This window comes from Clinocottus analis, unplaced genomic scaffold (genome assembly GCF_023055335.1).
Source record: "Clinocottus analis isolate CAN_PGR_092001 unplaced genomic scaffold, fCliAna1.0.p SCAF_10, whole genome shotgun sequence".
In the NCBI taxonomy this organism is placed as follows: domain Eukaryota; kingdom Metazoa; phylum Chordata; class Actinopteri; order Perciformes; family Cottidae; genus Clinocottus; species Clinocottus analis.
The window spans coordinates 8768390-8793145 of NW_027175821.1; the positions used below are offsets into that span (position 1 = coordinate 8768390).

At 42.1% G+C, this 24756-nt stretch overlaps 1 protein-coding gene across 2 annotated transcripts in view; it reads right to left on the bottom strand.

Annotated features, from left to right (window-relative positions):
• Positions 1-24756, bottom strand: part of LOC137791325 (A disintegrin and metalloproteinase with thrombospondin motifs 2-like) — a 109173-nt gene that overhangs the window by 44047 nt on the left and 40370 nt on the right. For both annotated transcript variants that reach the window (XM_068586164.1, XM_068586155.1), the window contains exon 3: positions 15217-15397. In XM_068586164.1, the coding sequence (XP_068442265.1) occupies positions 15217-15397 (181 nt within the window). The remainder of the gene's footprint in view (positions 1-15216; positions 15398-24756) is intronic.

Genomic DNA, 24756 nt, shown 5'->3' on the forward strand with positions numbered 1-24756 from the left:
AATTGAAAAAAACAGCAGTGTTCCCCAATCTTTTATCACTCACGCGTCTCTATAGTCTACACACACTTCATGGGGTTTTGTGCACCTGTTCAGCCCTCATCTCCCCGAAGCAGAGGCACAAGTCAGACTTTAATTCCCGTTGACCCCCTCGTCCCCCCGGGTCTCTCTGGACCTGGCGATCGTTACATGCATTGTCTGGCTATGGCTGATGGAAATCATCTTATTAGCTTTGAGCTAATGTCTGCTCTGGATTCCTGGGACACTCTGGCCGCCCCTATTTTAATTGGCTGTCTATTAATATTTCATGTGTTTAAACACAGCACATCACCTTTACCTTCTCTGGTTCTGACCCTGTGGCCGGCTACTCGGTATATCAGGCGGTGAATATAGATGGGGAAGGACATTTTCATTTTTGATTTTGGGGATTTAAGTTGTTTGTCAACTGTTTTCGTGAAATACATTCATTGTTAAGAAATTGATGGAGGAAATTGATGGAGGAATCGATGGTTTACAGTAAAACTGTCGCCAATGGATCAATAGTTTGAAAGCTCTGGAGTACCAACACGCTGATATAAATGAGTACGCTCATAAATACACAAGATCAGAGCAGTAATGTCAGTATCCCAGCAATCTGGGAAAATATCAGCATCTTAATGTTGTAAAGACATCATGGGAATTTGAGTAGTACTTTTTTAATGTGAAAATCAAGTTTATTTCTAATTACAAATATATATATATATATATATTTTTAAATATCAGTTTTCAAAATCAACTGCTACCCAGTCAGTATTGGAAGTGTCCTGATAGGTAACACACAAGGAATAGGAAACTGCTGCAGTTTGAGAAAGAAAGGGAGTTAAAGTTGCATTGGAGACAATTTGAATGTCCAATGAGACACAAACTTGATGATTCATAGACACAGAGTGAACAATCAAACTCATGTGGAGACATTTGGACACAATGAACCCAACAAACTTTAAAGTAAGATATTTATTCACTGAGAACGAGCTGTAAAAATGGCAGGCGAGCATGTAGCTCACACACACACACACACACACACACACACACACACACACACACACACACACACACACACACACACACCTGGCAGCCCTGAGGCTACCTCCAGGACAGAACGGGTGATGGAGCTCTGGGAAGGAAAGGAAAATGCAAGGAGTGGAATGAGTTGGGGATGGGGATATAAAAAGACAGGAGGAAGAGAAGAGATCAGCTACGACGACACACTCAAACTTTACTCAATTAAGTTAGGAGCTAATTTAGAAGGTGTAATATCAGCAAATTCATTAAAGGTCAAACAAACAATAGACTGCTTCATCATAGATTGCAGTTAAAACTTTTAGTCTAGTTCTGAATAATATTGTATATTAAGACTCGACAGCACCCCAAAAATAAAGCCAAAACACCTTGTTCCCCCGCTGGTGGCTGGCTGCAGTACAGGTCATAAACCCCGCCCACTCCATGTTAGCAGATGGGACTTGGGCTAAAATAAAAAAAATCAAAGTGCACGTCAAATACAATTTTCACAAAGATGTTTCGTCGTATTCGGTAATGCAACTCCTTCAATGATCAGATATACTACTATAGTAGTATAGTACTACTATAGTAGCATACTACTATCGTAGTATACCTCATAGATATATCTGCAGAGTGCCAGAGACTCTGATGGTTTTTAATGAAGAAGACATCATTTTCCAATTCCCTCTTAAAATGTCCAGCACAACAAAAGAAGCTTAGTACGATCAGCATATTTTTATTGTAAACGTTTGCTAGGTGCATTATGTTGTCTTCCCAAGGTGTCTTCAAGGTGAAAAACAACAACTTGAGATGTATGAGTGCTATAACTTATTGTGAAGTTCAAATGCATCAATGTTACACATTAAAGTGGGGAGGACTACTGCATCGGTGTGACGATTTTCCTAAAAACTAACCAAACTGTCGGATACTGTGTTGCATTGTGGGTAATGATTTAAATGACAAGTTTCGACATGGAAGAAAAATGTGTGGACGACATTTCTGATTCTGCTGCGGGGACGTTGATCCCTTTCAGTTTGCATGTCCACGGTGAGTCTGACAACGCTGGTGCTGAATCAGTGCTGACCTCTGTTGAAGACGTGGACAAAATGGCCACTTTGTTCCGCTGTGATGAACGATGCGCTGTGGTGATATCCACTTTTCGGTGATGTGTTAAGGAATTAAAATCCGTTCAGACTTTCTTGACAGAATATGGCATATTTCATGAAGGCTACCTTTTTCTTATTAAGGAATTAGCATGTCCCATACATCTTTCTGTTTTCTCATCTGAGCTAATATGAGATTAGATTGGAGAGACAGAAAACAGCTTAGTGAAATCTAAATCCCATGATCCAGTGTGTATTTATCATCTCACTCTGGATTTCTAGTCAATTCTGCTCTCCATATGTCAGCACAACGCTCTTCCTCGCATGCTCTGGCTGATGAAAATTGCGGGATTCATATTGTGTAGGATTTCGTATTAATGCAGATTTAAAAATGATTAAAGCAGAACTAACATTTGCTTTGCAGCACCATATGGTGAACACTTAAACATGCAGCTCTGGTGTGAGCCCGGCAGTTTGACACAGCCGGGCTCATATGAGCAAGGAAGCAAACAAATGTGTTATGAGCTCCAACAAGTAATTAAACAGCTTAAAAAGTGATCAGTTGGAAAATATTATTCAGAAAAAGTTCAGTATTTGGAAAACGCAGAGAATTTAGCATGTTATTTGAGGTCTCTAATAGACAACAGAGTGACAGTAAACAAACTTGACGTCGCACTAGAGCATATTTGGCAACCCAAGAGGTGAAAATTGGTGCTCTGGGAATATAAGCACAGTTCGGACTGTAATGTGACAGTTTCAACAGCTAGGAGTATATGCACACGTGTGTGTGTGTGTGTGTGTGTGTGTGTGTGTGTGTGTGTGTGTGTGTGTGAGTGAGTCATGGCTGCTCCTGCGGCCTTTAACACCCATTCATCTGTCATCCATCGGCTCAGCTCTGCACTGCTGCCGTCTCAATTGCCTGACATAATATTGCACACACACACACACACACACACACACACACACGCACACACACACACACACACACACACACGCACACACACACACACACACACACACACACACACACACACACACACACACACACACACACACATCTACACTTACACCTACACTCACTTTCTCCGTCCCTCTCCTTCTCTCACACAAACACACGCAGTATTTTGACAACGTGCCACCAGCACCGATAGTGAGGGGCACAGAAACACGGAAACACACACACTCGCCGTGTCCCCACCGTGTTCCCTGATTAACGAGATGGTTTGTTCTCTTCCTCAGGCTTGGACCAATCAGGTACGAGGACACAAATCTCTCCCCGCTGGTGATGCTGAAGGCCACTGGCCACTATTTATTGGCAATCTCAGCCCTGACTACCTAGACAGAGAGAGCAACACGCTTGTCACAGGAAGACACCACCGCCGTGTCTGCCTCCGTGTGTGTTTCTCATGTGCGCCATGTGTTACGGGAGATGAATATACCTGCTGGTATCACAAAGAACAGTTACACAGAGCATCACACAAATACACAAAACAAGATATTCTGAGGGATCTCCTCATGTATTGATTGTGTGGGTGTGTCAATAGAGAGGAGGCATTAAAGCCACAAACCCATCAAAACTGTAATTAAAGCAGATCAGAAATGTTCCACTAACAGCAGAATGTCTTCTTATAGCTCAACACAATTATTCCTTCTTTTTCCAGCACTCTGGACTTAATTAGCAGGGTTTAGCAAGCTTGGTGTCTTAGCAGCTCAGCTAAACATGAGTAATTGCCGTGTTTATCTGCTTTCAGAGTAAAAATAACCCACATAGAGGTTGTGACAGTGTGGCTGCTATCACTGAAGCAGTGTTTCGGTTTGGTGCGTTTAAATCTGAAAACAGTTTCTCTCGGCAGATTTTTTTTTTTTGAAAAGCCTTGATGACAGCTTTGTTGGTGAAACATTTAACACTGTTCCCAGCGGCTATTTTAAGGAGACTTAAATTGTTAACTGTGTTTCTCTTTTCAAATTTTAAATTACATATAGTCCTGCCACAATCTTGAGCCTCGGAGGTTTGAAGTGGAGTGACAAGGAGTTTAACAAGAAGGCAATAATTTTGTCTTGTACTTCTTGTATCTGTCCTCTCCTTATTTGTTGTCCTGTTTCTGTCTTTTCTACCTTGTTGATCTCTCAAATGAGTGCAACCTTTAAAATCTGAGCAAACTTATTACTGGTTCATAGCCAAAGACAACAAGCAGCATGTAAGATACATAGACACTACAGGACAGACTGAAAACACACCGCAAACATCCAAGATATGCAAATGTATTACGCTCAACATTAACTAACAACTAAGTTATGAAATATGAGAAAGTCAACACCATGGATTGTATTACACTCTAGTGATATCGATACCATACAATAATTAAAATGCAGAGACGTGGTGGAGGGAATTGTAGAAGAACCCGGCCCGCCACAGAGGGGTTTCAGGGGCGGGGAAAGTGGGCGAGAACTGTCATATAAAGTTACAATCATTAAGATTATCATTAAATCAAATCCTGTTTGCTGCAGCATTAATTCCATGTTAATTAATTCCATGTTAATTCAACAAAACATGTGTTGAATTATTACTAACACAAGACGTGTGTATGATTTTAACACATCCTCTCTTATGTGTGGCCGACAAAAATAAGGTGAAAAAAAAAGAGACAGATGGTTTATGGGGAAGCACAGGAAGAAAAAGATGAGCAATAGAGGTCAAAAGAAGACAGCAAAGGCAGGGGTTAGCTTCTCGTAGAAACATGGAGTAGAGTAGAATGAGCACAAGCCAGAACACTGGGGCTTCTCAGCTGGATTGGGAATCTTTTCAGAAGTCTCCCAGAGTTCTGAGCGATGGTAGGAAGTCTGGGGGAAGAGGAGGATCGCAGGGGGAATGTGGGTAACATGCCAGGGAAGGGAACTAACTTTTGTCTGGCGTCAGCACATCTGCTGTGGAGGATGACCTGTCTCCCTTTCATTGCTACAGGCACATGGCGGGAGAGACCGAGTCCTCACATAAGCTGCTCTGTGGCAACACACGGACAGAGTAGACATGCCAGCGTGCTCTCTTTAATTGTCTCAGCGTGATTGTTAGCACAGCGGCAGAGGACACATTTTATAAAGGCAAAGGACTTTTGCAATCACTGGCTGATAATGTATATATATATATATATATATATATATATATATATATATATATATATATATATATATATATATATATATATATATATATATGTGCCTTACCAAAACTTGCGTTATCCAATATGTTTTCTCTTAGCAACATTTTCTTTTCTGTGGCCAGAATTGTTTTGAAGCTGACTTAGCAATACACCGCTGTGTTTTTTGTATGATTTATGATTGCTCTGTTTCAGAAACACAACAGAAAACAATTAAGGAGAAGATCTTTGTCTTGGCAAAAAGTCACAGTGATATTTTTAAAATCAGAGCACTTTTTACGCCTAACCATACGCCAAGTTTAAAATGTTCACATTTTTTAAATAAGAATAAACTTTTCAAAGCAGAAATTATCCAAAATCCAAAATTATTTTTAGCAGAGCTTTTTTAAAGTACAAATATATATGAACTGGGATAATGACGAGGATTAAATGTCAACTTTAGGTTCTACATTCTCACGTTGCAAAGAGAAGATGTGCTTTCTTGTTGCTGCCCCTGAGTTTACAAACAGAGTCATACATTTTACTCCACACATTTGTATTCATGTGATGCACATTTGATTGAGAACAAGCAATTTAATTGAACTGTTAATATCCAATCATAAACAGTTAAAATAGAAAAAACTAATACATGAATACTGCCCCTTTTAATTTGACTGTACATATTTCTTCAATATCAAATCTGGCGATGATTTTAATATTCAATGTTGATAAGGTTAATTTCACATAATGCATTATACAGTCACTATATAGTTTACAAATCAAATTATGTCGAACTTCAATTGATTATCATATTCAATTATGGATGAAAGGCCATGTTTTGCCCGACATGGCCTTCAAGCCTGCCAAGAGTAACTAAATCAAGTGGCAGAGCTTGTGAGACGACGAAACACAATAAAAACATATCATTGTAGCTTTGAGAAATGAAGACTAATAACCCAAGAAGTACGGCCTCCTCCCATCACTGTGTTACTGTTTTTGCTCGACAAAAGCACACGCCATTAAAAGGTCAGGCACCAACAGCGTACGGACAACCACAACATGACCCATCTGGATTTGACAGTCACTCCGGTTCACTGGGCGCAGTAAACAGAATGACAAATGTGTATTTTCAGCCCCTGCTAAGCTCTAAGCAGGCCTTGTTTTCTTCTTCCTCTCTCCATCCTCTGATCTCTACAGCTATTCTCCACTTTTATTTGAGCTAAATCTGAACACATCAGACTAATGCTACAAGACATATCAGCGAGCTCAGTGGGGGCAAATAAATGACGACGTAAGAAGATGAAGATGATTGAATTCCCTCCCTCTCTCTGATGAATAGAGATCCAAAAGTTTTTCATCACTTATTTAAATTAGGATAAACATTGCAACCTGTCCTACACATGTTTAACCCACTGTCTGAACCATGAACCCGTCTGTTTTAGTCATCGTTCAATAAAGAAGCACAGCGCTGTGTTTCATTCAATTGAACTTCCCCAGGGTGCACAGTGGCAAATGAACTGCAGCATAACACACTCCCACCACACATCACTCTGTTAATCAGACAGCAGCCGTCTGAGCATTATTGCCATTGTGTACACAAATAGCAACGTACTATAAGCCTAAAAATAATGTTCTGGTGATTTCCACCCTTTCTTTCACATGATCTTCATCAGCAGATGGACTTTGTTAAGGTGTCATGTGGCTGCATCTCTTGACACCAGAGACGAGTAGCTCTTGCAATTTCACCCCCAAAGGACTTGTAGTTGTATACCTTTAAATGTAATACAGTTGAAAACTCTGGAAAGAGCTAAAGTAACTACATCCAAGGTTAAGAATACATGTTCACGCTTAATGCAAAAGTAAAACTGATAAAATGCAATCAGCACATGAAGGGGTGATGCGGTTGAAGGCTCCAGGAACAGCTAGTAAGTGGACCTTGATTTAAGATTCTTCCGTCAAAATATTCTATTGTTTGATGTCTTTTTTTTCCCCCAACATTCATATTTATCATGGCGGCAATATATAATTTATAGAGACAAATAATACTAAAAGGGCAACAGCTCACACTTAATTATGTTTGCTATTCATTGAAGTAGATAACTGCTGCACACCCACAGAGACACAGCCTGAGGACACTGCTGTAATAGTGGTGAATGTATTTGGGGTTCCCAATATATGCTCATCTACATGAGAGGCTCCATTAACCTCTGAATTAAGTATTACATCTGCTTCACACACGCATCGCTCCATTAAGCTACATGGTGTTTCAGATAGTGACTCCTCATACTGTGTAGGAGATTTAACTTTAAAAACAATGTCAGATTTTTCTGCTCAAACATGCATATAAAGGAAGCTTATTCAGCGACGGCAATGGCTCCCACACTTCTCTGAGGAGTGCCAGATTTAACACAGCATGTGCGTGTGTGTGTGCATGTGTACAGTGTGTGTTTGCAGCATTTTGACAGAAGTGGGAGGAAGGAAGTCACACGCCATCTCATCTTCCATGAGCTTCTGTCCCTTAGGTTACATAACTGATGCTATCACAGAACAGTGGCCACCTCCAGGGAGGTCTGTAGCACGTAATTGTAGTCGCACAGTTGTACCTGCTGCTTTGTGCGAGCCTTGCACTTAAGCCTGCATCAGGAAAATGAAGAGTCTATGATATTATGTGTTATTATTACTGTTGCACATTCATAGTCAATCGACAACATACACAGGGACATTGCTCATGTAAAACAAATGGTTTCTTTCTTAACTGTGTAACCGCTAACAGCGCTAACAGTCATTACCTGAGGCTGGGTCCAATGGTGTGTTCATCTGTAAGCGCCGTATGAGGGCAGTGCGCTACAAGCATGCATGAAAGCAAAGCAAGGTGGAACTCAGATTACATAACAGAGGGAGAGCGAGTTCATTTGTTTAGGAGTTTGCCGCTTTATTAATGATCTAAATCCTGCATATTGCACCTTTAATGATCTAAACTGTGGAAACAAATATGATTACATCTCAACAGCTGCATGATCTAATCATAATGGCTGAATGGGTTCTCTAATGCCATCAAACACATGCTGGGAAAACACGATTCATATGCTTAATCCCTACATGATATCTCTTATCTTACTCTACACTTCAGGCTTCTGAAAAGGTAAAAATAAACTGTGTATCTTCATTCAGCAAAGACATAAGGAGTGAGACACGCACTTCCGATTTGTGACGGGACACAAACTGTTCATTAAATACCCAGAAACTAAACTGACCTCAACACCCCTACCTCACTACACCTACTACTACGGCACACTACCTTTTGCATCGGCACTAATGTTGATCATGTATATAGATATGAGAGATACTGGGCTGGAAGGAAAGAAATTGACATGAAAATATTACTTCTTTGTCTGAAAATGTCTGCCAGTATTTTCAATTCAGGTAATCATCCTGCGGCCTCTGTAAGTCCTCCAGATTGGGACCACTGCTTCATCATCACAAACCTTTCCTCCGGACACAATGTTCATCAGAAACACAGCGACGCACACATTGTTATGTAGCAGGATTTTGACATTAAAAGTCTGGTATTGAAAATACCGTAAGGCCACCACATCAGAGGCAGCATGAAGGCTTACTGCTACGTCACTACGAGCACCATGATTACAGTGACTCTCTCTTAATCTCTAAGTCTGTAATAACGCTGGAGCCTTTCATCGCTGGAGCCCTTCATCCCTCGAAGGCCTCCCTTCCTCTCCATCCCATCCTCTCCTTGCTCACTCTCGCTCTGTCTCACAGACAGACAGAAACTCACACACAGACTGTGCGTGGGTCATTGCGGCAGCGGTGGCTGCAGACTGGAGCAGAGGTCGGCCGCACCCTGCTATTATCCCGGGAGTCCTGCTCTGTTTAAAGGCACCGCTGTGGCACGGTGAGTGATGGCTCAATGGAGGGGCCTGCTGGGAGCTTACCAGCAGGTGAGGAGTCAGGCGAGCCAGAGGGAGAACACACACAGAGGAAAGCGGTGCAGGCACACGGACCACAACACACATTAACACACTGGTGGACGCACACACGCTGTCTGTCAGTCAGTCATGGGAAATTAAATCTGCAAACGCACAGGGATGTTCCCATACATGCCAGAAATGCATGACTGTGCATACACACACACACACACACACACACACACACACACACACACACACACACGCTGAGTGTGGTAAAAAGCCAGCCGTGTTCTCCAGGGATGGAACCAGTGGCCGCAGAGTGGGAGGGAGAAAGGAAGCAGCTGGCTGTTGAAATACTTCTTCTCCTAACACTGTAATTTCCTCCCAGAGGACCACCTGGGCCAGCACTCATTCCCACATGCAGTATACAGTAAATACAGTATACTGTACGATGTGTTTGTGTGTGTGTGTGTGTGTGTGTGTGTGTACAGTGAACACAGCTTATGCTTGCACCAGTGTGTGTGTTAGGTCCTTTGTGTATGTATATTTCTGCTTGGTATCGTGTGCCTGTGCTCATGCAGGTGTGCACTAATGCACACTGCTGATCTATAGTGGCTCCCTACTGCCTAATATAACACCCACATTATTATATGTCATTACACATTATTACATACATAAAACACATGTTTTGTGCAAAATGCAACAGAATGTGGCGCCGCTGGTCTGCTGACCAGCAATCCGCTTCAGCTGCTGCTACAATGTGGCCAAAATGGAACAACCAGCTGATCCGAGAACAATATCTTGTTATAGAGCGTTTTATTTGATGAATACAAAACTGTTATAAAGCTTTTTGTTAAGGATGTTAAATTACACCGATATTTTGGTAAAATATTTAAAAATGGAGAATCCCAATTTGAGAGCTCTTTCAGGGGGCATGGTGGGGATGGAGAGGAGTTTCTCACACTGGATCCTGTGAAAGTCCTAATTGAATGATTTCCAAGTAACACCTTCCTTTCCTAAATAGAGGATACTTACATTTTGGACAACCGATATTCATCCACGCTACAATGCTTCAATGAAGTTAATGTTTCTGGAGAAAATGCTCAGCCTCAGAAAAGCCTTGGCAGATGCTATTGTTTACATAGTCTCTCTCTCTCTCTCTCTCTCTCTCTCTCTCTCTCTCTCTCTCTCTCTCTATATATATATATATATATATATATATATATATATATATATATATATATATATATATATATATATATATATATATTTATTTATTTATTCTGTGAAGGAATTCCCCTCTTAAACTCCTGGATTTAGAGCTCAAAACAGCAGCCTAAAGACACTCATTACAGACGGCTCCTGGTTTTATTCAGACAGACAATTTTGCTTTGGGGCAAAGGGGAGGACTGTGCTGAAAGGGGAATATGTTACATCAGGGAACTTGGCTACATCATAGTAATGGCTAAATAGGCATTCATCTTGCAGTTAAGAAATTAAATGAGTACTGCTTTGAGGAACCTGACAAATGCAATGTATATCTGCTTGTAGTGGTCAGACACCTCAAAAGTCAGTAGTAATGAAAACTGTGCGGCACAACAACAGCAAGTTGAGAAAGCCATCACCGAATTGTCATTTTTAGTAATATTTTTTTTATGTTTACCTTTGTTTTCTCTTCCAAAACAGATACTGACTCAAAAAGCTGGATCAGGTATCGGTAACAACGTGGCTGTTCAATTCCATAAAGTTTGTATACACGATACCTTTCATAATGGAATTGTAATTCTTGTTAAAAAGTTTATAATTTAATTGTAATTCATGTTAATAATTGAATTAAAAACTTGAGAATCTAAAAAAGTTCCATTGCTTTAATATACCTCCATCGTGTGACCAAAGTGAAGGATATAGAGGACATGCTCAGCACGATCTCTTAAATAAGCCTCATAAAGACATAAGAAGTGTCACTTTATCGGGGTTGTTCAGGTGGCTATTTAGGATTTCAACAAGAGGCACGTTGTACTGCAAAGTGCCTACTGGGACCCCCTGTTACATACTGAAGATGAGTTCAGGCCATTTATGAGGTGCGTGTGTGCGTGTGTGTGTGTGCGTGTGTGTGTGCGTGTGTGTCTGTGTGTGCGTGTGTGCGCTCACGTCTCTAAGTGCTTAGTCACGAGTCTCCTCTTAAAACCCTTGCACCATATGTCTATCCTTGAGTCACACCGGCAGAGACAGAGCAATGGGGAGAAAGAATGAGGGCAGAAAGTGAGAGAGAGAGAGAGGGAGAGAGAGAGAGAGAGGGAGAGAGAGAGAGAGAGAGAGAGAGAGAGAGAGAGAGAGAGAGGGAGAGAGGGAGAGGGAGAGAGAGACAGAGGGTCCCGAGAGAGCCCCCACTGGCCTCCGTTTGACCCCCTCCAATTTCCTCTCAGCTCAGGGCCGAGCAGACGCATCATTGTATCAGTGCTGTGCGGCGTGGCATACACCACCAACACAACACAGTGGCCTAACAACAGCTCACAGTAACGCACAACACCAAGCACACAAGAACAGCACGGAGCAGCAGCGCCAGAGAGTTGAAACCAATGCAGATGCATGGATCCCCGTGTAGCTGCCTCAGACCTCCGCCCAGTGTCCGTCCACCAGCTAATTGAAACCGCTTCGCCCTGGAGGCTGCAGGGAACCTTTCTGCCATGAGGACGATACAGATCTCTGAAATGCCAATGAAAACCAGTCAGCAGCAAAGGACTGCATTTGGTAAGACAATTCTATACTGTACGCCGAATAATAGTTGCCATGCCACCGAAACATGACATCGATAACATGTTGCTTCTGTCGTGCTGAAAGGCGCAACTAAACAAGAAAGAGTGAGAAAAGTTGTGAATTGTATGTAAAATAATTTTGTGGGAGTTTAGTACAGGTAGCAGACTAGGTGAAGGGAATTGTGGGAAAAAAGCCCTCTGGTAGTCCATCTGTTTGGGCAAGTCTCAGTACCCTGGACACAACACTGCACTGGCATGCACATGCGTGCTTATACACACAATTAAAGCAACACACCCACTAGCAAGTTCCGCTAGCAAAATACCAATCCCCACCCTCAATGTCCACCCTAAACAATTATTTTTTCAAACGCGCCTGCAGACATCAAGACAAGAGTTTGTTTTTGGGCAAAAAGATGCACATGAAGCGACAGTAGACCCCACAGAAAAGGGGGGAAACTAAATATCAGAACGGAGAGACACTGATGAAAACCACAGATCAAATTCAATTATAAAGGGGCAAAGTAAAGAGAGATTGAAGGGCGGAGCTTTGTCCGCCCCAAAAAATTGAACGCCGGTCCTTTGTTTTCTATTGGCGCAGCGATTAATTGACGAGTGTGCCACATTAATAATAAAGCTTGTTCTCTCCACTTAGGACATTGATTCACACCTCCTCAGCTTATGGTGTAAGAAACCGATCAATCTTGTTCCTTATTCATCTCTCTTTTTCTCCTTCTTGAGCTCCTCTATTACCTTGCTAAATATATCTTTCTGTCTTTAGCCAGGAAATGAGTCCAACATGCAATAACTGGCTGTGAATTTAGCATGCCTGCTGAAGGAGATGTCCAGAGATGATTGATTATTAATTAATTCGCTAACGTCCCTGATTGATCTACAAGGAGGAGTGATTGTCTGAGAAAGGCAATATGAGGGAATCAAACAGTTCCTTTGTTCTTTTCTTCTTTCGCATGGAAATAAGTGCAATGGCAGCAGGATCTATAATGTGCATCCTATGGCTGTGCTATTACAGTGATCTGATGTAAGAACTGGAAGGTAAACCTGTGTTTACATAATACTGTGGTCTAGAATAGGTAAGACAAAGATAAAAAGGAAAGAGAGAAGAGAAACGAAGAGAAATATCCACATCAAATGCTGCTGGGAGCAGCACATGCCTGCCCGTCTCTCTGTCTGTCAGTCTGTCTGTCGGCTTGGCCTTGAAAATCCCAGCACTCAAAGCCAGACGACCACAGAACTCATGCCCACGCCATACATGCACACACACAGAGACACAAAGACACACACACACACACACACACACACACACACACTGTGGCCTGCTCTATCCTACGCTATTGATCTGCACCCCACTCTTCATTAGATAGAAAGATTCAAAGACAACAAGGAGCAGTGAGACGTGTTGTGTGTGTGTCTGCGTGTCTGTGTGCACGCAGCGCGTATGTGTGTTAAGAAGTGTAAATGTATGATCAAGGGAGTTGTGTAAGCTGTGTGTGTGGATACATCCTATGTGTGTGTGTGTGTGTGTGTGTGTGTGTGTGTGTGTGTGCACTGCCAGGTATCAGTAACAGTGGGAGCAGATCTGTGTTACTCTAATGCAGTCTGTCCTCACTGGGTGTTCCTATGGAAACTCTCTGTCTCTCTTTCTCTCTCTCTGTATATTATTAGACATTCTTGAGTCAACTGCTATGAATAGGAAGACACGGATCTCATCTATTGTGATACACTCGTTATATGGCGCTTTTGTCTCGCTCCTGTACAACACGGGAGACTTGATTCGGAAAATATTTGTGCTTCGGTTGCACGGGTTGGGTCATGATTGATTGACTTGTAGGCATCAGATCAATCAGGACAACTGGGCAGCTGCTTCTGACACGAGCCTGAGAAAATGATTGTGGTTTTATTTTTCCCCTACAGGCTGATGCTGAAGATTTTAGTCTCGGTTGAATTTCTATTTGAGTTGAAACAATGTGATTCAGAGCTTTTTTAACTTTTTTTAAATTTTATTTAAGTTTTTAGAATTGTATATATAGTTCAAATATGTGTGTATTCGCGAGAGAACAACTATACTGTAAGGGAATATCACCTCAAAGATTTTGTAATACTGCAAATATATAGGTATTGCATTAAATAAAGGCTCAATCACTCAATCATTTGAATGAATGTTTTAGGTATTAAGTATCAAATCTGCTGATATTAAAACATGGCTCTTCCATAATCTTATGATTCATGCTCATTTAAATGCTCCATGCAACACAAGTTTGAAGCACATATGTTTCTATGCGTTTTCACACATTCATCTTGCTGTTACCGAAATAGAGCAGCAACAGGTAAAGAATTATTTTCATCCCTTTGGTTTATCTAAAAAAGTAGATAGTGAGATAAAGTAATTTGATCAAATTGATTAAATCCCTCGTGTGTTAACAGTTATAAGTCATGTGACATTACTTTGAAGTAAATTGAATCACCAAATCTTACTAAAACAAGGTAACGTTGATGTTCAAATGTAATTGTAAAGACATGTTTTGAGAGTAATACAAGATACAAGTGAGCTGAAAATATAATTTTGCTTGCATCATAGTGCTCAGACCTTGAGCTTTAAAGCCCATTCCAAAACACATTTATCTTGCCTGCTTCATATCCCGGAGCCGACACACTGTGTCAAACTCCAAGTATTATGCTTCCTCTAAAATAATAGCCCTACTTGATGTTTCACTTCATTTATTTCATTCGTGGAGTGGAAAATGGAGGCAGACGACAAGAAACCAATGAGTGCCAGCTGTTAATTGTTGAGGCAGCCAAGGCAGTGTATGATTCTATAAAGGATACAGAGGGTGTTACCTTACCGATCAAACGCGTGTGTCTCCATATGGCGCTCCTTTCTCACTGCAAAACCAGCGCAGTGACAGGAGGATGCGTTTGATTGTGTGTAGGTGTAATCCTTTTGACAGAAGGGTATGCTCACGCTGTGACTCGCTGTCTTTGCATGTTTGATTATATAAGCAGGTGAGATACTACTTCAGGGGAGTGTGGTCTGCGAGGTGTTCGAGATGTACTGCAGAGAACATTAACGATAACACATAGTCTGCAGGTTTCACATTCGGGATGAACGATCCGCTTGCAGGCAGCGCCATAATTATTTCCACATGTCAGGAAGATGGAGTTAAATAAAACACGGAGCTGAAGAGTGCAGCATTCAGCGAAGGGTGTGTAAAAGTGGAGGGCGGCTCATTCAGAGCCACAGACTGACCTCTGGAGTGGTAGTCTGCCGCCGGGCTGCTGATGGGCGCTTTCTTTACGGCTGAGGAGCGATAGACGACGTGTGTCCTTCCTCCTCCTCCTCCTCCCGCCTCCTCCTCTTCTCCGACTCCGTCGCCCCTCTCCACCGGCTCGATAAAAAACTCCTCCTGCTCCATCTTGATCATACCAGCCTGGAAGAGAGTGTGGAAAATTAATTGGATGACATGACTACTTGTAGGTGAACTCTGCCATCATGTTAATGCATGTCAGTCGCTCACATAAACACAAAACACAGAGCGTCTGCTCCTCCCTTGTTTTCGCTCTTTCCTCCATCCACCCCTCACATAGTCTTCACTCTTGCCCTGGCAGTTTTGGGAGGACAGAAATAGTCATTTTCTTTACTCCGCGGCTTTGTTAGGGGCATGCTGGGAGAAAAGAGGACGGGACAGCAGTGATCCCTCCTGGGTCACAGGTCTAGAGTGACAACTGGCATCTAAAATACACAGCAGGAGATGAAACGGCCCCACTACCATCCTGGACTAACACATTCTGTCAGGTAATTCCCCACAACCGCCTTACACACGCGCGCGCACACACACACACACACACACACACACACACACACACACACACACACACATACAAATACAAGACAAGTGCACAAACGCGAACTCACAGGAGAGAGTGAAAGCCGGGAAGAGACTGTGAAAGAGATGGAGAGAAGTTAAGGAGCGTGCATACAGAACACGCACACAAAAAGAAGTTGCGTGCACATAAACGGGGGAAACAGGCACTGGGAAAATTGCCCGTCACTCTCTCTTATTCCATCTGTCTGTTTAAGACAACTGGTAATTACCAAGGCAACGCACTGCTGTAGAGGGAAGTCATGGGGGAGAACGCGCAGAGAGGATGGAGAGGCTTCGGAGAGGAAGAGCGCAAAAGAAAGAGAGCGATAAATGAAGAGAGACAACATCGATGCGATCAGCGCTTGTCTGCTTCTCCCTCCGCTCTGACATGTTGAGTGAGTTGAATAGAGAAAAGCGAGCTGATGGCGAAACAAAATGCAGAGGAATGTGTGATGAAAAGCTGCTTGTGGACTCTTTTTTTAAACGAGACAGAAAAGCCACCCTGAGGCACAACGAGCCGGCTACAAAGGTCCGTCTATATTAAGCAATTACATCTGTCATCACATTTAACCCACAATCTAAATCAATATGGATGCCATCGTGACAGAAGTCAAACTCTACAAATGTATTTCAGGGATGGATGAAAATATGCAATAGTCATTGAAAAAAAGAATTCAAAAGATGATATTATCTTCAGAAAAAGAGGGAAAAGATGTTTTTGAGAGAATAATCATGTAGCACTCTTTGATTTAGTAGACTGAGTATTCATGGTATGCACTTTATTTACTTATTGGAAGTTTATCTGTTTTGTAATTCTATTCTAAGTCCTGCGATCCTTCCTCTGTACCACACTCTGTTCCACATGTTTATTCTTTTGAAGTTTAATGTTCTGTTATTTCTTGCAGGTGTTCTTTTTCTTTTTCACTGCTGCCATATGTGTTTCATCATTTATTTGTCATATTTGCATGTGTTTTCTTTCTGCTGCAGTGAATTGAGTCTGTCTCAATCACCTACAAATAACATGAATTTGACTTCATACAGAAAACAGATGTAAAATGTGCGTTAGTCCTTTGACTCTGTCAGGAGCCCACTGTGGGAGGTGCAGTCATGAGAGAAGGGAGCTGAACACATCTTTATCTTTGAAGTCTTCACTTTACCGACATAGAGCTTGAACTCAGCAAATAAGAGGTTTTAATTTATGAGAGCACCTTGGCTCTAAAATCTATTCTTTTCCGTTCACTTACTACTTGAGCTCTGAGGGAAATAGAGTACAAGAACTTGTGTGCTTCTTCAATTCTTCAGAGGGGCTGATTTCAAAGGAATCGGGTATTAACAAAAGTGGCCCCTCAGAAATAAAAAGGTGCTCTTTTTCTTTCCTCTCGTCCTCTGCCATTGCTCTCTCGCTCTCTTTTTCCCTGCCAGACTGAGGCTTTGGTCCCGGAAGGATGTCGACATACAACTGACCTGCCCTCTCACACTCCCTCCCTCCCTGCCCCGCTCCTTCTTTCTCCCTCCACCCTTCTCATCCCTCCATTTCCCTGAGCCGTGGTGCGGCATTCCGATCGGAGCTGATGGATCTGCGATGGTGCATGCATTTCCACCCCAGAATACTAAGCAGCGGGGAGAGGAGAGCTGTGTCAAAGAAAAAAGATGACATGTGGGACTGGGAAACATGGTTGGATCGATCGGAGCCGGCATAGTGGGGGCGGAGGGTGAGAGAGAGAGAGAGAGAGAGAGAGAAAGGTGCAAGGGAGCAGAAGAACTGGACAAGTGCTTTGAAAAAGCCAAAGTGCATAAAGCATCAAAGCGCCTGCATGCATTTCCATAGTGAGAAGCATTGTCTTCATCTCCTCTAAGGCAGGAGCAGCCAAGTCTCCCAGTCGAGGGGATTACAGGGAGGCTTGTCCAAACCCTGTGTCCAGAACTACTGAGAGGAATTCACACCAATTGGCAGAACACCAGCAGCCTTAATGTGGGATCGCCCTTTGGGTTACTCAAAGCCAGGGTAGGGTTCAGGGCCAAATGAGATGAGCTGCATGTAAAGGTCAATCGTGATGACCCCTTGTTGGTACGGGTGTAATGCAAAATGATGGAGTTAACATACTTGAATTAATCAAAGAAAGAATGAAGGTTGAATAGCACCTCGAGAAAACAAAACAGAACTTCTGTAAAAGCTTGGTAAAACTTCTCTTTGCTATTTTTGCATGCATTTTTAGGACGGGCCCTAAATGGAGCTCGTTATTTTCCCATCGACTGTCAAGTCCCGCAAGATTTTTCATAGCTCCAGGCGCCGTGGTGACAGCATCTGGGCAACATCAGTCAAGCTTTATCCTGCAGTGCCAAACCAATACTGTATGGGGATTTGATCAAGGATGAACCTTGCAGAATGACTGAACCTACATGGTTTAATTTGTACCTTTATTACTTTGAACAGTGAACGCATTCTGATGACTTATTTCTGAAACTGAACTAAATGTATCCTCCAAGGACATCACTGTAAAGGGTGAGCTCCACTGAGCTCAGCAGTGGGTGCATGATGTCTATGTGGATATTAAAACAATCTATAAATGGTTACCTGACCATGAAGTTAACTTACACTTGCATTCAACTTTTATATAAATAAACTCATCTCCATGAAAACAACTCACTCATGTTTTGGCAACTAAAATACTTAGTTCAGGAAAAGACGGTGGGTTTTCTTCAAATAACTACCTAAGGGAAGTCACTTAAATACGGAAATAAGTCCACGTTGACTTCTCGTTTCCTACGAGCGGCGGTCTTCAGGGTCAAAGAACGCTCGTTGTTTTAAATAACTTTCACAATAACAATCTTACTGTGGTCAGATTAATTAAACGGGTTGGGGATGTTAAGGTGAAGCAGGAGACGATAGAACCTCTTAATTTTTCATCTGCTGCGATGACTTTCCTTTAATTGTTCCATTTAACGTTACTCGATGACTCGCCTGTTCAGGGATGGTCGTGGCATCAGCTGCTAGCTGCTGCTCTCTTATTACAGTAAATTCATTGTGCTCCTTTGGGCGATGGGCCTAAAGATGTTTTATTAAGTTTGACATGTTAAAATCTAGCTTATTAGCTTCACTCCTCTCATGAGACACTTAAATCTGACACAGTTGCCTTCTGCATCTCATCATTATCTTCATTGATTATAAAATAGTTTCACATCACACAAGAAGTGTCAGTGCACATCTAACTGAATACATCACGGCTGAGCCTGGAGTTCATATGTATTCATACCATGTATTCACTGTTCCTGGGTCTGTGTCTCCTTGTCACCGCAACATCTGATCCTATGCATGTAGTGGAGGCAACATTTACTGCAAACAACATGCTGATGGAAACATTGATTGTTCCTATAGCACAATAAACTGTTTATGATCTGAATTCTCATGATACCAGAGTTCATACTATGAGATTTCAGGAAAAAATCAATCACGTAATTATGAATGAATAAGATGCTAACAACACATTTTAAAATTTCAATAGAAGGTTTCCATCGTCAAGTATGCGTATACATTTGGAGTAACTCGATTTCTTTTCTCATAATTGATAGATTTATTTTGCACATGTACTGAAAAAACAATAACGTTAGAATATATTTAAAAAATATAGGTTTGAAATAGACAAGGCTAAAGTAAACGCTTATAAGGTGCTACCCTTTCTATAACTTAAATAACCTAAATAATAAACATTATAATCAAATATAAAAAATACAATCTGTAATTCAATGCTTTCAGCGCTACAAACAAACCTCCTTTCACTGATCTTCTGTGAAGGTGGTGACGTCTAAGAATGCCTGGTTAGACACCACCAGGACTAAGTTTAAATATGCTGTTATGTATGTCATCAATATGAACAACTTCCCCACCCACCCCCAGTCCTTTCACACCCATAATTCTTCATGCATTTGACTTAACCTCATTACAGTGCTTCGTATGTCTTAAAAGCTCAGTCAACATGGTCTGGAGTATTGTAATGAGCGTTACATTTGCATTACTTAAACTTAGTTTTGTATTCTGACGCCGAAGAAAGACAGAAACTGAAACACGTACTTCGTTATTAATGTTGTCAAAATGCAGCTCAAATAAACAAATGCAAAGCCAGAAAGACGTCTTATGGTTGAGTCGTTTGATGTATTTCATTTCTTATTTCAATCAATTCAAACCCTTCTTTGAGTAGATTTCCTTCACAAGGAACAACGATGCAAATTACATCTGAGTAATTTATCGTCAAGATTAGAGAAGAGAAAACATTTGCACAACCTGCACCAAATATCCAAATCTGACTCATTATCAAAGAAAACATGCACAACTCATTGTTCCTGTCAAAGCCATTAAAACGGTGACACCAAGCACAGTCACTCTGAGACCTAAAGCCAAACGCGGATCCTACACACACAGAGTCCAGTTACCACAGGAGGATCCTCTGTGTTTAAAGGAACATCGAGCTCTATTTGAGGCTCTGAGAGGAGTAACTCAAGTCCTGGGTAAGTGTTCTGAGAGCCACGTGAGACAGACGAGCAGCAGAGAAGCCGTGTTGGAGCGGACGAGCGGATGTTGTGGTAAAGATCAAAGTCACACCCGGTCAGGGCCCTTTAGCTCAGTCTACCACAAGCAGTGTGTGTTTGTGTGTGTGAGATCTGGAGTCACTATGTGTGTGTTTGATCTGATTTATAACCCCCGCTACTGCCGGCTACCTTCACACACAGTTGCATGCGCACACATCCACAGGCCGACAGGGCAGACACAGTCACACAAGCACAACCACAAACACACACATCCATGCACAAATATAGCTTTGATAGTGACTCACTCGTACTGTGTAAGCCTCCAATTCATTCACCCTTTGAGTCATAAGAGAAGCAGGCCCTTACAATAGTAAAGCTGATTTGACAAATTAGACACACTTCAGACACACTTCAGAGAAAGGGATTAAGAGGACACGTCACTATAAATATTAAATTGTACCTTTATGCTCCCCCGCTAAGCTCTGAGAAAGCCACGTTTTGTTTTTGAATTATGAATATTGCTCTGGTAAAAATGTAGATCTATCTGAATTTATGAAGGCGGCATGAAGCAAAGCTTTTCCAAACATCCGGGGAAGCTCCATGAAGACTCTCGTGACCCTTGGCACCGCACTGCTTTAGTCTCGCAGGAGAAAAGGTGGGGAGCAGAGGGAGAGAACTGCAATTAAGGTAACGTATTAACACGGATTAATTAAGGGAATTAAATTGTTTGATTAATGTCCTGAAGAGCGAGGCGATTACCCAATTTTTTGTTTATCACGGATATGCAACAAGGAGGAGAATAAAACCAAAGTGGCAAACAGCAAAATATAAACACTTGAAAGAAGGGAGGCCTTGTCATACACAAACCTTCTCATATCTTTTTCTACTCTGTCCTCTGTCAGTTGCTCGAACACACTCACACACACACACACACGCATATAAATGTGTGTGTACGTGTGTGTGGTGTGTGTGTGTGTATGTGAAAGCCAGATGCCAGTGTGATTTAAGCCGTGCAGGACTTAGTGATGAAGCCCCGTCCCTGTCCTCCCTGTGCTCAGCTGATTACATAGAGTGGTCTCAAAGAAAGGTCACACACCTACACTCCCTCGCATACGTACACATGCACGGTAGCCCGGTCCCAGTCACCCTCTACTTCTCTTTTCCTGCTTTTGCCACCTCATTTGCAAATTGTTCATCTTTGACCTATTTTTGATCACATGTCAGCTAAACTACACTCTCCTCTCTCTCTCTCTCTCTCTGTCTCTCTCTCTCTCTCTCTCTCTCTCTCTCTCTCTCTCTCTCTCTCTCTCTCACAATGTCAGGGTCATTATGGGTTTTAACGCTCCGGGCTTGCCCGTACACATCGGGTGTCTGTGAACTGTAAAAATGCGGCAGTCAAAGGAAGAGGAGGAGACATGAACAAACAGGAAAGGCCTTCTCTGAGCCTTCAGGCCGTTATCTCCAGGTAAATCGTCCTACTTATAGTCGGACCCCCAAAGATGAACTTTGGTCAACCAGTTCTGTTGCCTTCCTCATATTCCCTCCTTGCTGCCATATAAGCTGCTCTCTGCTTCCCTCTTTTTTCTTTCCATCTCTCTTTTTGTTTCTCCCCTCATTCTTTTTACTTTTTTAAAAGGACTTTTTCTTTTTACAATTCCATTAGTAGCCCACCCTCCCTTTCTCCGTCTCTTTCCATTTCTGATAACACTAAGTGAAAGAGGCGCTCTGAATGTGTGAAAGTAACGACAGGGCCAGGTGTTGGAAAAAGAAGACAGACAAGAGACAACAGAGCACAGGTCATATTATTTAGACTCCGCTTGGCACGGGCCTAAGAATAGCAGTAGTAAGCCAAATCTGGTAAGCCTGACCGCATGATCTGTGGAAATTTTGGTTCAGAGCGAGAGCGTTGACGCACAAAAACACAGTCGCTGACAGTCTGGCGGATAGACAGAGAGAGTGCCAGCCAGACAGACAGTTTGAAAAGGAGGATGCCTCAGTCTCCTTTCCTCCTTTCTCTCACTCCCAATGTTCTGTTATTAATCAGGACAAAAGCTCCATCCCTCTGTTTTCTGTCCAAACTGAGATTATGAATCAGCAGTGTGAGGAAGGGAAACATAAAGGAACTAGAGAGCAGTTATGAGATATGTGTGATAACCAGCCAGGGAGAGGTGATGGGTAAATGAAGTGGTGGGTACCTAATCAAGACTTTGAAAGTGACAGATGAGAATTTACAAGAGTGGAAGATTACAGACAAGAAAATGAAACTGAAGCAGTGGAAACCAGAATGGTTTCGAGAAAACGTCTTAAAGGAATGTTGGATTAACTGATGGAAAGAACTTCAAGAAAAAATATAGGAGGGAATTTATAAATTAGAGAGTGATTTAGCCCATAATCAAGTCAGTACTGAAATAAAGCAAAGGTCCTCTCCCTCCTCTCTGTCTCACTCTTTCGTTCTTTTTCTCTGAGCAGTCTGACAGCTTTCTCATACAGCCAACTGTTCTTGGCCTGACCACCATGGAGGAGTAAGGACAAGTGGAAGGAATGTTTTCAAGATCCAATCATCAAAGGCATCCACACTTGGTCTGTACGGCTGTCTTTGTGTGGCTCAGGTACTAGCAGAGGGCCTGCACTTTCTATGGAGGGTGGCAGTTTGCTTGCAGAGAGCCAGAGGCTTTGAAACATCAAGCTGATATATTGTTGGATCAAACCTACCCCAACCCCAGAGGAAGGTTCAGGGTGGCGGATGCTGTGTTACATTTACAGCATCCCCAACAATGCCAAAATGCCATTAAGGAAAGCTCAGAACTCCAAACAGACCCTGGGGCAGAGCAACAGAGACAATCTCTGAGGAAATGTTTGTTTAAGTCTCGGAAATCCTAATTTTATCTTGTGTAAATTGGGGAATAAGTGGAAATGAGTGGATCTCCATAATAAACAAATTCAGGATCCTGACAAACAAGACCTGCATTCTCTGCTCAGGTCGACATTACACTGAATCTTAACAGAACAAATAGTTGTTTGCTGCTATATTAATGCTCTGAATATTGAACGCAAGACCTTTAATGAATATATTATACATTTCTGCAACCCTCCACAGTGAAGGGTGTTTTATGGATATCATGCAGACTCATCATACACACCTGTCATAAGGTGGGTTTAAAAAGGGAGAAAAGATAAACTAAGCAAGATAAGTTATGTTCATGTATAAAATAATAGTCACAAGTACTCTTAATAACGTTCAAGCACCGACCTGATCAAATATTTTCATGAATAAAGCTATCTCTGATTTATTTTCTTCTAAAAACTGTCCGAATGATATTGGCCACTGTCAACCACTCCCATTGACGGCTGCAATGCAATATTTACCCATCACGTGCATTAAAGTAACAAAAATAATTGTCTGCGATACATGTTGACTACAGGCAGACTAACACACACACACACACACACACACACACACACACACACACACACACACACACACACACACACACACACATGCGTAAAGAGCACCAGCTAAGCGCCCATCAATCCCTCTTACCGGTGTAGCGCAGCCATTGATCAGGGTGTGTGTGTGTGTGTGTGTGTGTGTGTGTGTGTGTGTGTGTGTGTGTGTGTGTGTGTGTGTGTGAGCGTATTTGTGTGCGTTGACTTTTGTGTGTGTGGTCTTCCGGATTGATAAATGACCCCGATTAGTGGCGACTGACCGCTCTATGATTGCAATCTATGTGCAGCAGAACAGCTGTTCTCAGAGCAGTGTTGTCTCAAGCAGTCTTTAAATAAACTTTAATGAATCATAAACCGACCACAGGCATGGTATCTGCTGGCCAGTCATAAATACATCACTTCACCTGTACATTTTGAGGAATTCAGTGGACAGATCATGACATGTTGAGGTAATCTAGGTTTTGTAGCCGACAAACATTTCAAAATGAAGAAACACAAATTAAACAGTGAAATAATTCTGGCATTTTTAGATCTTTACATATTCAGTGCATTTAAATTATTTGGATAAGCTGTCACTTTGGGACTTGAAATGTGGATAAATTATGTTTGTCTGTATGAACAAGACTCTGATCTAAAACACATCAATTTGAATTGTTCTTCTCTCTTTTAAAGAAATCACTCTGTGTCACTCCTCTTCGGTCTCACTCTTCCCTCCACCCTTCTGACCCTCAGTCCTACCGACCCCGCCCTGATTCTGACAATCACACACACACACACACACACACACACACACACACACACACACACACACACACACACACACACACACACACACAGACCCATCCCCATCCTTATCTCCACTCTATCTTTATATCTCCACATCTATGGGGTATACCTGTAACCTAGCAACAGAGCGGAGTGAAGACCCTCCCCTACCTGCTCAACTGCTCTGA